Raw genomic sequence first — 13,938 nt, 5'->3', positions numbered from 1 at the left:
TACCTTCATGTCTTAAGGTAAGTTAGCCAAGTTCCCCACGTTGGCCCTTTAATCCTGTGTGGGGGCATGACACGCCCCCTGCTGCCCGCATGATTTTATTCATACACATGACGTAATTCATAATCAAAAATATTAAACGCCTTTACTCTCTCCTTTGCTGTGGCGCTTCACTTCTACAGTGACGTTCATACCCGCCTCCCTCGTCACAAGTCTTACCAAAACACCAGCACGTCTTTGTTCTTACAGAGATGCGTATTTTCTGAATGGCGCAGTGATGTCGACGGTGCGCGTTACTGATGTTTCTGAAGGAATGTGCGCCCATATTTCACCTGTGCGCATCAGCGAACAATAGCATTAATTGGGAGGTTAATCACGCTACATTTATGCGAATTTAGTAACTATTATGCTTTAGACTCAAATATCAGTAAAGCAAGCATATAGAACCCATATTCCATACATTTGTGTGAATGAGTATGAATTGTGTCTTCATGCACCCACCAATCTGATATTTGAATGTTACCATTCTGTGATACTATTGCATGTCCAACAACAAGTAGCTCTATGGCAGAAAAATGCCGTTGCTCATCCACTCACAAAGATTTCACTACATTCATTGTGTGGACGAACAAGTACAGGTTTCGACTTAAGACCCCTCTATTCACACCATATCTTTTCAAAATCAACCCTCCCCCCTCCTGTTTTTCTCGTGCCGTCTTCTCTCTCCCCCCTCTCTATCCTTTGTTCCTACCTAACCCTGTAAAGATGGGAAAGACTGCAGGTGAACCCTTACTTTGCAGATCTAAACGCTCCCAATGACCCTTCCAGAAGAATATTATTCAGTTCCTATCTGGTACATCTTGTTTTCCTTCATTTCACTGTAGAGATCAGTGACCTGTTGTACAGTAAATGATATAAAATCAGCAAAGTCTCTTGTGCAATGACTTATTGTATGATTTCATTTGGAACCCATTCTCCTTAAGTCTTAATATTGGTTAAATATTCATGAAAATGTGGCTATAGATGGAAAAAAGGGGAACATACAAAGAGCTGCAGTGTGCTTTACTAATGCCATCTTAAAATAAAAACATAGAGCATGTGAGTATACAAACAATAAAACTATCTTCTGCTGCCACGTTGAGACCAAAAAGAAAAATTACAGGAAAGAGTACTTGTGATGAGTTGTGTTGCAGTGACCCTAGTGGTCTCAGAGGAAATGCCCATAGTTTATGCTCATCATCATCAAGGCTGGTCCAAAGACATAAACAGGATTTTTTTATGAATAAACATTAAAAACAAACATAATTGCAAACCATTTTATTTTTCAGTCTACAATTAAAAATTTCCAAAACAAGTGCAAGTTGATATCTTAAACCATTTCTATAGTTTACTGTAAGCAAGTATAACTGCATAAATTCTATTTATATTTTAAAATTTATATTTTGCCTTTACATTTTAAATACAATTTCCCCTCACATATCCTTGAATGTAGGGGCTCTGTTTGTTTTTCCAAACTAAAACCACAAATTGCACAATCCACAAGAGGGTGCTAGATATCTTCCCATTTTCCATGTGTATCCCTCTACTACTATGCAACTGCGCTTTAGATTAGCATATTAATAGAACTGTGAGCATATGGATGTTTCCAATTGCTTTTATGATGTGGAAGCAACAAAACAAGCCATACAGTTTGCATCTATTTATGGTGATATATCTGTACTGAATGTTTTGGGAGGTCATGTGATGTAAAGATATGTTTAATCTGGGTTCTGTTATTAAGTGGTTGTTGACAGCAGGGGAGTTATAGTATACATTTGACTCCGATCCCCACCAATCCAATACTGTTCAGTTTGCATCTCTGTGAGTCGAGACAGCGTCCTCTGGAAAGCAAAAATCTCCTCCTCTGCTGTGAACAGTGTCAACCGCTCACTGGCCTCCTGAACACAATAGAAAAGAAATGAATGAATATTAAGAAAATTATATACAAGAAATCAATAGTAGCTGATTATTAGCCTTATTCAAGTAGCCTTTAAGTAGCTATATAAGCTGATTACAATAATATCAGCATCAAGTTTGATGCTGTGCTCATCAAGCTATGCTCATTATTTTAAGGCTAAATCTACAGCAAACCTACCATCTTTGTGACAACTATCTTAAATCCAGGCAACATTTTGTTTACAGAATGTGGGACACGAATACACTTGCATGTTTTGATTGCGAATGTAAGGAATGTATCAATATTTCTAAATAATCATATATCTTTAAAGGAATAGTTCACCCAAAAATGAAAATTCTCTCATCATTTATTCACCCTCATGCCATCCCAAATGTGTGACTTTCTTTCTTCTGCTAAGCACAAATGAAAATTTTTAGAAGAATATCTCAGCTCTGTTGGTCCTCACAATGCAAGTGAATGGTGGCCAGAGCTGTAAAGGTCCAAATGTCACATAAAGGCACATAAAAGTAATCCAAACAACTTCAGTGGTTTAATCAATGTCTTCTGAAGAAATCCAATCGGTTTTGGGTGAGAACAGAACTAAATGTAATTCATTTTTCACAATAAATCTTGACAACAGTCTCCTTGGCAATCGTGATTTCAAGCTCGATTACACTTCCTATAGCGCCATCTAGCACTCTGCGCACACTAGGAAGTATAATTGAGCTTGAAATCATGACTGTTTGTTAAAGCAATTTTATGAAATCTTCTGCAAAAAAAAAAAAAAAAAAAAGTGTTATAAAATGGATAAACTTATGCATTGTCAGTGTAATTCCTATGGGTAGACCTGGTCCCATGTAAACAGCACTTTGGGTTTTTACATGGTCATGACATGAGTTGAAATATTAGATAGAACTTTGCACAGACTTCACCCAATTTGGAATGCCCAATTCCCAGTGTGCTTTTAAGTCCTTGTGGTCACGTAGTGATTCGCCCTCAATCTGGGTGGCAGAGGATGAATCCCAGTTGCCTCCGCGTCTGAGACCATCAACCCGCGCATCTTATCACGTGGCTTGAGCGCATTGCCACAGAGACATAGCACGTGTGGAGGCTTCACGGCATCCACTGCGGCATCCGCGCTCAACTCACCACGCGCCCCACCGAGAACGAACCACATTATAGCGACCACGAGGAGGTTACCCCATGTGACTCTACCCTCCCTAGCATCCGGGCCAATTTGATTGCTTAGGAGACCTGGCTGGAGTCACTCAGCACGCCCTGGGATTCGAACTAGCAAACTCCAGGGGTGGTATAGCCAGCGTCTTTTACCACTGAAAAAAAAATAGCACTGTCTCATGTAAACACAATAAAAAAAGGGACTATACTTTTGAAACAGTGTATATTTCAAATATTTTTTCTGGTGCAATGCTTTGCCCTTTAAACACAATATTTTTCTTTGTTTGTATTGAACATGGAACATTCCCTTTTATTTATCTGAACAATCTATTTGTGCTATTGTTATTGTAATAGGTTATAATGTTATGTCTGTAGGTGACATTGTTAGGTTGTCATTACATCTGTTAGGCCAAGTTCATCTAGCATTAAGCGATCTCTCGCCTCCTCTCCAGTCATCGGTCCCTGATTGAAGAGACGGTCTAATGGTGCATCAGCCAACATTACCACTCTAACCTGAGCAAGAGAGTTTTGGGCAAAGACTGAGTTAGTAAGTGTAGATGTTTTGGTTCTGACACGATTTTACACAGGAGATTATGATGAGATTAGGAAACTGAAAAGATATTATTGAACAAATGTATTTTATGATTGCACATGAATCTTAAGTGTTTTTAATTTTGCTTGCAGGAATTAATGTCAGTATGTGCTGTAGAGAGTCAAGTGGCATGTTACCTTTTGGTTATAAAAGTTGTCAATAAGAGTGATGAGGCGTCTGGCTTGGTCCTTCATCGCAAGTCGAAGTTGAGGAACATGCCGTATTATGACCGTGTCAAACTGCCGTGCTATTTCTAAATAATCCCCAGCACCCATTGGCTTTGACCAACAAACAAATACAAACACACAAATGATGTAACATGAAATATTTAGTAAACAGAGATCCTTTTAATGTATTGGTGATGATAGTTAATGGCTCTCTTGCTTAAAACATAACATACACATAAAAGCATAAATTCATTTGTTTTAATGTCAGAGCCTCTCCATCTTGACAGTGAATAAGTAAGGAAACTTTACTGAGGTTGTCTCTGAATCCTAAGCGCATACGTTTTTACCCATCCATCTCTCTTATCTCCTGCACTCATTCCCTCTTCAATTTCTGTCTCTAATCTTCTTTTTTGCCCTATATTCTGTATCTTCTCGGGGTAACATGTCTCTCTGTGGTAACTAAATGGAAAGGCACATTAACACATGCTTACATAGTCCCAACTGCATTAGTCTGACCATGAAGATGAAGAAGTTGAGGACTCTTCAGACAAACACACACACACACACACACACACACACACACACACTCTCAGTACATTGAAGTGAACAGCGCTCTCAAAAAGCACTGAAGGACGCAGAGACAGTGCCTCGCCTCCATTAGAGAGCAGCATGCTTGTTCTTTCTTTTCCTCACAAACAAAAAAGGGAGCATCAAACTGGTAAACCAAATCCAAGGTTACATACATAAACAAGCACACACACAAGCTGGCTTAGACTGGCTATTGACGGCTGCAATGATCAAATGAGAAGTGCAGATGGACAGACGAATTACACCTTCTACACTGATCAGAGATTAGCCTTCCCTACCAGTACCCACGTCCAAAACTTTTTTTGGGGGGGGGGGGGGCGGGTGGAGATACCACAAAAAAGTTCTCAGATCAGTGTTTTACGTCAAATTCTGACTCACTCTCTCGCACAACTCTTGGAAGGTGCAGTCTGCGATGGTTCCACAGGTCCGGCTAAGGGTTACTTCTCTTCCCTGCACATTCAACACTCTTGGCCTGGTTACTTTAAACACAAATAGAGTTAGACATACAGGTACTACATTGAATGGTTAAAAGATCAGGCAAAAGAAAGAACTTCCAGTGTAACACCAAAATGATAGGGTCTACACATAAAGACAGTCATGACTAAAAGATCAAAACCTCACACACTCACCCACAAACCAAGTCAAGGAAACATACACACTTAACCTGAAAACCCCATCTATGCAAAGGCAAATTAACTTGCTTACCATCATTTTGTCTGTAAGCCAGTTCCTCAAATAGCGTATTGACAGCATTCTCTGCATCAGGCTCACTTGATCTATGGAAAGCGAGTGGAAGAGAGAGATAATGGAATATGAAATTAACCAGGTTTGAAGTGTTCACATCAAACAGTGCGTGCTGAAGGCCTGTGTTTGAATTTGCACAGCCCCTCAATGGAACAGGATGTTGGATTCAAAACACAAACATTAAGAGAGTGTGAATAAGATTGAGCAGCAATCAGGTGTCAACACAAACATATGCATATTAACAACCCCTAAAAAGGCAGCTGTTGAGATAAAGGGTTTATAATAAGCCATCAGAAGACACTGTGTATATTATATGCACTTATGACATGTGATTATTTTCCTTGCCTGTTATTATCATTTCCATTTTCTCTTCTTTCAGTCAGAACAGCTTTTTAGTAATCACCAATAATAATTTGAGTAATAATGTTTTGTTGTTTTGCTCTGATAATTTTATTAAATCACTTTTTCACTCATCTCTTGTGCAATGCTCCAAAATAGATAGAGTTTTCTTACATGAAGTATAGTCTTCCGGCAAGCTCCATTTCTCTCGTCCGGTAATCTATTCCAGTGTCAAGACTTATTGTATGACAGTGCTCCTGTACACCAAAGGCAGAAATATGGGAAAAGAGACTGCTTAAAATTAAGGAGAGGGAAAGGGTAAGAGTAAGCTGTGACACCGCTGTTTTAATGGTGTGGCCTCTGAATTGGCTGGCAATACAGAGCTTACCCCTAGGGGGTGACAATGCCACATGTAGGTCACTAATACTAATTGGTATAACAAAATAATAGTCACACCATGGGATCAATGCTGAACTGTTTAAGACAAGTTGAGCTCACTCAATAGCATTTGTGGCATAATGTTGATAACCACAAAACCTTTTTAGACTTTAGAAGCGAAATCGAGATTACAATGAGGCACTTACAATGGAAGTGAATGGGGCCAATTTTTGGAGGGTTTAAAGGATAAAAAGGTAATCTTATAATTTTATAAAAGCACTTACATTATTTCTTGTTAAAACTTGTGTATTATCTAAGCTGTATAGTTAAAGCAGTGCTTTGGCAGGATTACAGGTTTCGTCATGGCAACAAACTGTATTATCAAATTGTACATAAATGTAAGGTTAGTAAGCAATTATAGTACACTAAATCATGTTAACACTCATATTGTTTACATTTTGTGGCTATACTTTTGAAACTGTGAGTATTTTAATGTTTACAGATTGGCCCCATTCACTTCCATTGTAAGTGCCTCACTTAAACCCAGATTTGTGCTTATTTTTTTAAGAAAAGGAGGGACAAATCGACATTAATTTCCGTGTTAATCACATTATGCCACAAATGCTGTCAAATGCGCTTAACTTGTTTTGAACGCGGAATTTTCCTCTAAACTTGACTTTTTCTAATGAAATATTTTAGCCAGTTTAAGGATTACCTAATATGTGATCTTACATAGATTAAACAATAAATACATTCTTACAACTTCTTTTTAAAATACAACTTAGTGAGAGATAAGACATAAAATTTCAGTCATAATGAAAAAAAAAAAAGGAAAATCTAAAATTCACTTTATTTTTTTTTAATGAAATTGTCTTATTGCTTAACTAAACTTGACTGAAACAACAATGAACTGATATTTAGGTAAGGGTCAAAGAAATGCACAAAATACTTTCACTACTTTTAGACCTGTCATCGACTCTCTTCTCTGGAGTTACACGTGGAACCAGAATGTATCAAAATGACAAAAAAAATTAAATAAAACATTCAAACTGAACAAAATGCTAGAGGCACAATGACTAAAATGACTGATGAAAAGGAAGGTAGATTATTTTTAACAGGATATGGATATTATGTGGTATTTAGGCGAGAGGCCTTTGCCTGAATCAGTCCTCAATGACAGCTCCAGCGAATTATGAAATCAGTGAATTTTCCGCTACCCTCCTTCTTGAACTAAAGATAATTAGCAATCACCACACAGAGCGAGAGAGGAGCGATCTATTCCTCTTCTTCCTGGATCTCTCGCCTCTTCCCCCCATTCTCCAGCGCTGTCAACTTTTCTCTCTCGAGCACAGAGTTCCACGTCCGAGCCAATTGGCTGAATCAGACTTAATGACAGGCTGACAAACCATGAGCAGAAGAACACAAAAGGAAAAGTGTCACTTCATCAACCCCGCTCGACCTCGTCACCAGGCCGTCATGTAAACAGCCGCCACAACCACGACAACCACGCTTCCCCAACAACCATCAAACTGGGTTATTTGTCTGCGTGCCCCATTCTGTCTTTTTTTTTCCTTTTCATAAAACTTTCCTTTTCCATGAGTATATCTTAACGGTTGATGGGCCATTTCGAGGGAGGGTAATCGTGAGGAGGGAGAGGGGGAGAGAAATACAATCAGTAATGATTCCAGTGCTAGGTTCTGTATAATCAGTTGAAGACACATCCTCTTGTGGATCATTGCATGATTATGGCCTTTGATGGGTTCATTAAAGACTCATAACTCCTCAAAGACCTTCATCGTCAGCCCTTCTCGACTCAGAATGCACTTTGCCACACATAACTCTGATGCACATCATTAGCCTCCAACAATAATTGGGTGTCGCCAGACACCCAACCAATGTGCAGATTCTCCTAACTGACTGACCTTTTAATAAAATAAGTAGAAATTTATATTTATCAAACTATATGTTCCTATGGATTTAAAACTGCAACCAAAAATGATGGTTGGCAGTCAGCTAAGCAGTGATGATAAGTTATGTATAGCTATTGTTTAGTGGATAACTTAACTGTTTATTGAAATTATATCAACAGGTTACCACCTCATTCTTGCATCAGCATAGATTTCAAAATGCAATAATTTCAGACAACAAACTATGTTCAAAGTCAAAGTTAAAATCAGAGATGGAACCTACACACGCAGAAGTATGCAGAAACCTCAGCAGATTTCCGCAGAACTGCAATATCTGTCATTCATAAAAGTTCTACGCATCCCTCACCCCACGCATGTTTGTTTATTATATATTTTGGCAAATTTCATGATGCTTTCAGCTACAAATAAGAGTATAGTACTACAGTTTCATATAATTCCCAGCTGCATGTACTGGATGCCCACAGCTTCCCTGCACAACAATTTAGAATAAGAATGAAGTGTGGAAAAAGTCTTTCTATCTGTCTGTCTTCCTCTCTTCTACACTCCTCAAAAAAGTTGCCTTTGAGTTTTTCAAAGCAAGGGTTGCCATTGAGCTCCAACAAAAGCCAAGGATAGCTGGTGATTGGACCCTGATGAGGTCCACTACCTCATTACTGACAGCCGAAAACATTTGATGCTTTTTTCCCTCCTGTTTGGGAGGAGTGTGTGGGTGGGTGGGGGGTGGGGGATGACAGAGCCTGGCTTAAGGAGCGTGCGCTGGGAGAACTGAAAAAGAGAGGTGGCAGAGGGGGACGGGGGGGAAAGGTTGTAGTCCATTCATCTTTGTGTGTCTTACAGCCTCTGTGGTAGCAGAAAAGAAATGGGGGGGTGGAAGTAGGGACGGGGTAAAAAGAGAACGGGAGACAGCTTAAAACAGTGCCTTTATGCTTTTGAGTCCAGGACGACTCCTCTTACATCAAAGTGTTTTTACCACTGTGGAGTGTGATTTTGTCTCTCTCAATGTGTGTGTGTGTGTGTGTGTGTGTATTGTGAGATTAGGTGACTAGTGAGTGAGTGTGTGTGTGTGTGTGTGTGAGTGAGAGAGAGCACTATGGGGGTGGTTAACGACGTGAACACACTAATTACGCCTAATTATCAATTCCCTTTACATGTAACCGGCTTTGTTAGTTACTCAGAACACTCTCAAAACATACTCGAAATGTTCTCACAACCTCTCCAGGACTCAACGTAACATCACCTTTGGAACATCTGTCTTGCTTTGAAAGCATGGACCCCCCCAGAACTCCACGGAGGCCAGAGGCCACAGTCCTCATCCACTCCATCACAATCACTTTCTCCTTAGTCTTTCCTAAAACATGACTGACCAACTTTAGTGATAACTTGGCAAAACAAGATCTTTTGAGTGAATGGTGTAGTAGATTGTTAATGAGTGCCAAGACACCTCTAATTTTGGTCATAAGGCTTATTCAAACCAAAGCTTGAAATTTAGGCGGGAAAAAAACATGACAGACAAGATTTTAAAATGAAATGATGCAACTCCATGTACTCCCTTACAGCGAATCAGAAATATTACTGTTAATATCCATTGTATTTCATCTGTTAGGTTGGGTTTTTTCCGCCCCAAATTATTAGTAATCCAATTAGTAATCCAATAAATTTTCAATTATTGGATTACATTTTTCAGAGGTCATCTGTCCTTATTAACTGCCTCCTCTAATTAACTCAGCCACAACAAGAAAAAGCCAGTCTAGTCAAATATTCATCAAAACTATATTGAGTTTAAGTTTCTTTCTTAACATGCAGAAAGACACATTTATTTGGGAAAACTGGTTTCAAAGGAAAGGATAGAGAAATAAATATTAGAAATTGGAGGTTAACCAAAGGTCAGGGGAACAAAAGCAGCCATCCAACATAAATTGCCTCTTTTCATTTTTGCTCCATCTTCATGTCATTCAATCATCGTCATATAAACATCCTTATCCAACAGAGACCTTCACCATAAAAGCGCGCACACACACACACACACACACACACACACACACACACACACACACACACACACAACCTAGCTTAACCAATGTAGGGAACAAAAGAACAGCAAGTATAAGCTATTAGGCAAAACGAAAGGAGTCATTTAACCAAAATTAAGGTTATGGAATCTCTAAGATCTCATTTAAATGTGTCCATCAGTGCAAAAGGTGCATGGAAACAGGTCAAAGCACAACTAGAGTTGGATTTTTACATAGATGAATGAGTAGATTAACGTATTACTGAATAAAAATGCAGAATGTGGTGTTAGAATTAAGGAAAGTGTACCACCAAAGAGAGGTAAGCGATAAAGATGTAGAAGGAGAACAAGGGATTCACACACAAGCCAGTGTATCCCACACACACACAAGTTTTAGTTCGCCCATCACACATTATTAGGGTTGATCAGACATGAGAGGAGGCACTTGGGCCACCCCAGTTACTCTGAACTGGAATCCTGCGTTGCCCCAAAACCAGATGGCTTAACAAAGAAGCTTGAGCAGTAGAGGTGCAAGGCAGGGCAAGGGGTATTCAACACTCTTACCGGGCAAGATTAACAGAGGCCAGAATAGAGGGTGACTTTAAGGACCCCAGGGATTTAACAGAGACTATGTGAACCAGAGTGACTGTGCTGGGCCACTGATCATAAAAGATCCAGGGGTCAAACTTAGAAAAATCACAACCTGAATGAAGTGTATAGCAGCTTTTTAGCACATTCTGTGGACCAGCACCCTGGTCTATGAGGGTGAGTACTGACACTCAATATAGGCAGTACACTGGCAGTAAAAATCTTCTAAATATATTGTTTTTCAAAATCACAGAGAGAAAAGAACAGTGGGACTAGCTTGTTTTGTCATTTGTGGTTTAACTGCTTCCCTTTCCACTCAAACAACTGAAACATAAAGGAATAGGTTACCCAAAAATGAAAATTATGTCAATTTTTTGCGGAACACAAAAGGATTTGTTTTTAATGAATATTCTGAGTCATCTTTTTCATACAATTGCAGTTATAAGGACTCAATTTAAAGCTTTATAAAGGACCCAAAAGTATAATAAAAGTAGTCTAGGGGCCTGGGTAGCTCAGCGAGTATTGACGCTGACTACCACCCATGGAGTCACGAGTTCGAATCCAGGGCGTGCTGAGTGACACCAGCCAGGTCTTGACACTAAGCAACCAAATTGGCCCAGTTGCTAGGGAGGGTAGAGTCACATGGGGTAACCTCCTCATGGTCGCTAAAATGTGTGGTTCTTGCTCTCAGTGGGGCACGTGGTGAGTTGTGCATGGATGCCGCGGAGAACAGTGTGGGCCTCCACATGCAATACGTCTCCACGGTAACACGCTCAACAAGCCATGTGATAAGATGTGCGGACTGATGGTCTCAGACGCGGAGGCAACTGAGATTAATCCTCCGCCACCCGGATTGAGGTGAGTCACTAAGCCACCACGAGGACTTAGAGCACATTGGGAATTGGGCATTCCAAATTGGGGAGAAAATCACAAAAAAAGAAAATGTAAAAATAAAAGTAGTCCATGCGGCTTGTGCATCATATTCCAAGTCCTCTGAATGCATTCAGTAGGTTTTGGTGAGAAACACTCAAAATTAGATATTTTTCAGTGAAAATCTTGACATCCATTGCACATTCATGAGTGCATGAGAGAAACTTGTTCACAGTGGTATGCGTTCACCCGAGAACTTTAGCCCTAAAAACAAAGAAAATTTTCACATGAACATGCATGCCACTGTGAATGAGCTTTTCTCATAATGCACATGAACATACAAAGTGCCCTTTTTTGATAATTTTGTGTCCTTTTTGAAGCTTTAAAATGAGTCCCTATCATCTGCCACTGTACTGAAAAGACGGATCAGAATATTCATTACAATTCTTACTTTTGTGTTCTGCATAAGAAAGTAAGTCCTACGGGTTTGGAACTACATGAGGGTGAGTAAATTATGACAGAATTTTCATTTTTAGGTGAACTAATTTAACAGCATGCTCAATATCTAACCAGCTGTATGTGTGTGTTACAGAACAAAAAAAAAAAAAAAAAAAAAAAAAAAAAAAAAGAGGGCAAGACTGAGAGAAAAAGCGGTAAAGTATGTTACCTGTCCTATAGTTACTGTGTCACTGCCACAAACAAATTCCTTCTCTGAATCTTCAAGTTTCAACTCATTTAGCTGTTGCTTTAGCTCAGTGTGCCAATCAATCAAATGTACAAGAATGTGGGCAGCTGTAAAATGCCAGAAAATGATTGTCTGATTATTTATGATGGAAAGCTGTCGTAGGATGATGATAATTACCCAGACAGCACACAGGATAATGCCAATACCTGCTTAAAATAATGCAATTAACTTGCAAAGCAGATCAGAGCATTGCTGGCGTCCAAGGCTGGGCTCACTTTGAAATGCAAGCAGCTTCATGTAATGCCGTCTCATTCCAGCCAACCCACGCCAGTCATTAAATGGCCTCCTCTCTCTACCTCCATGTCTGTCTCACACTCTCTCTCAGTCTTTTGCTCTCATCTCTAGGTATGATCAAAGCTGCCTTTTTCTGTTTTGTGCGTTTTTGCAAACACATGGTGTTGTGTGTTTTTACCTGCAGATAAAATACATCAAAAACCAGACAGAGAGGAGGAGGAAACATAAAGAGCTAGGGAGTAAGATAGAATGAAAGGATAAATAAATTAACAGAGAGAATGACTTTGTCTTTACCTTGAGTACACCAATGAAAGGCACAAAAGCAGCCCTCTGAAGCCCATTTTTGTACAGTTCTGAGAAATAGAGAGAGAGAGAGAGAGATGCTGGTTAGATTCAATCTTTAGCCTTCCCATAATGTCATTTTCCATCTGTGATTGGCAAATAAAGTGTCTATTGATGAAGTGAGGGATAGGAAGGGAGGAGGGATAAAAGAGACGAGGAGAGGCAGAAATTGATTTGTTGAAAGGCAGTACATGAAATTCACTACATTCCCAAACAATGAGCTCAAGAGAAGAAGTCTCTCTCTTTTTGCACAGACAATAAACCAGCATTACAGTGAATAGAGGCGTCTTCAATTAGCCACACAGGCATGATAAGCCACACACACAAATGTAAAGAGACGATGAGGCATATATGCTTCTTTCAGTGCTGTAAAAGCTTGTTTAAAGCTGCAGTGAGCACAAAAAACATTAAGGAAACTGAAATGGCAAAACAGACGGATGTTGAGTGGTAAACATTCCAGTGAGAGGCATTCAGCGGTTTTGCTGAAAAATCCAGTTCTCAGCTAAGAAAATCAAATTTCATCACAACTCACACCCTGTTGGCAAACCGATGAAAATTTACCCTAGGGATGTGTTTCACTTCTTTAGGGAGACAACCTAAGGCATGCAGTTCAAAAATGGTAAAGCTGGGTCCAAACTAGTGTAATGATTTGCAGACAGATAATTCTTAGAAGATGGAAGTCAGTTGGCACTCCCTTATGTCAAGAATGGTCCACCGAATTGGACAGGATGGCGGCATTTGAAAAGATGCCATATAAACAGCTTGGCAAAACATATGGTAAGAAATGGGACAGGTATTTTGCCTTTCTGGAGGGCTCTGCATGTGGAGAGAAACAGAATTGTGGTGGTAATTGTAAATTCTATTCTTTTTTTATTCTATTTCTCCCAATGTTGGAATGCCCAATTCCCACTACTTTAGTAGGTCTTCGTGGTGGCGCAGCTACTCACCTCAATCCGGGTGGCAGAGGACAAGTCTCAGTTGCCTCCACTTCTGAGACCCTCAATCCACGCATCTTATCATGTGGCTCGCTGTGCATGACACCGCGGAGTCTCATAACATGTGGAGGCTCATGCTAAACTCCACGATCCACTCACAAATTACCACGTGGCCCATTGAGAGCGAGAACCACTTAATCGCGACCATGAGGAGGTTACCCCATGTGACTCTACCCTCCCTAGCAACCGGGCCAATTTGGTTGCTTAGGACACCTAGCCGGAGTCACTCAGTCCACTCTAATTCTATTCTTTGTGGAATTCTTTCTTTTCTTTTTTCTCCAGGAAGAGCTAAAGCATGCGAACAAAGCCTG

General features: G+C 39.8%; 1 protein-coding gene across 1 annotated transcript in view; it reads right to left on the bottom strand.

Moving 5' to 3' along the window:
• Positions 1-1,683: 1,683 nt before the first annotated feature.
• Positions 1,684-13,938, bottom strand: part of LOC127415918 (lactation elevated protein 1 homolog B-like) — a 36,666-nt gene continuing 24,411 nt past the window's right edge. The window contains exons 7-13 of the mRNA XM_051654931.1: positions 12,585-12,643; positions 5,714-5,796; positions 5,162-5,232; positions 4,835-4,935; positions 3,839-3,979; positions 3,509-3,622; positions 1,684-1,934 (exon numbers count right to left, since the gene is read on the bottom strand). Coding sequence (XP_051510891.1) covers positions 1,773-1,934; positions 3,509-3,622; positions 3,839-3,979; positions 4,835-4,935; positions 5,162-5,232; positions 5,714-5,796; positions 12,585-12,643 — 731 coding nt within the window. The 3' untranslated portion in view covers positions 1,684-1,772. The remainder of the gene's footprint in view (positions 1,935-3,508; positions 3,623-3,838; positions 3,980-4,834; positions 4,936-5,161; positions 5,233-5,713; positions 5,797-12,584; positions 12,644-13,938) is intronic.

Source organism: Myxocyprinus asiaticus, chromosome 25, assembly GCF_019703515.2.
Source record: "Myxocyprinus asiaticus isolate MX2 ecotype Aquarium Trade chromosome 25, UBuf_Myxa_2, whole genome shotgun sequence".
Taxonomy (NCBI): domain Eukaryota; kingdom Metazoa; phylum Chordata; class Actinopteri; order Cypriniformes; family Catostomidae; genus Myxocyprinus; species Myxocyprinus asiaticus.
Note: the sequence above shows the minus strand (reverse complement) of the source record. Positions and strands in the feature narration are given on the sequence as shown.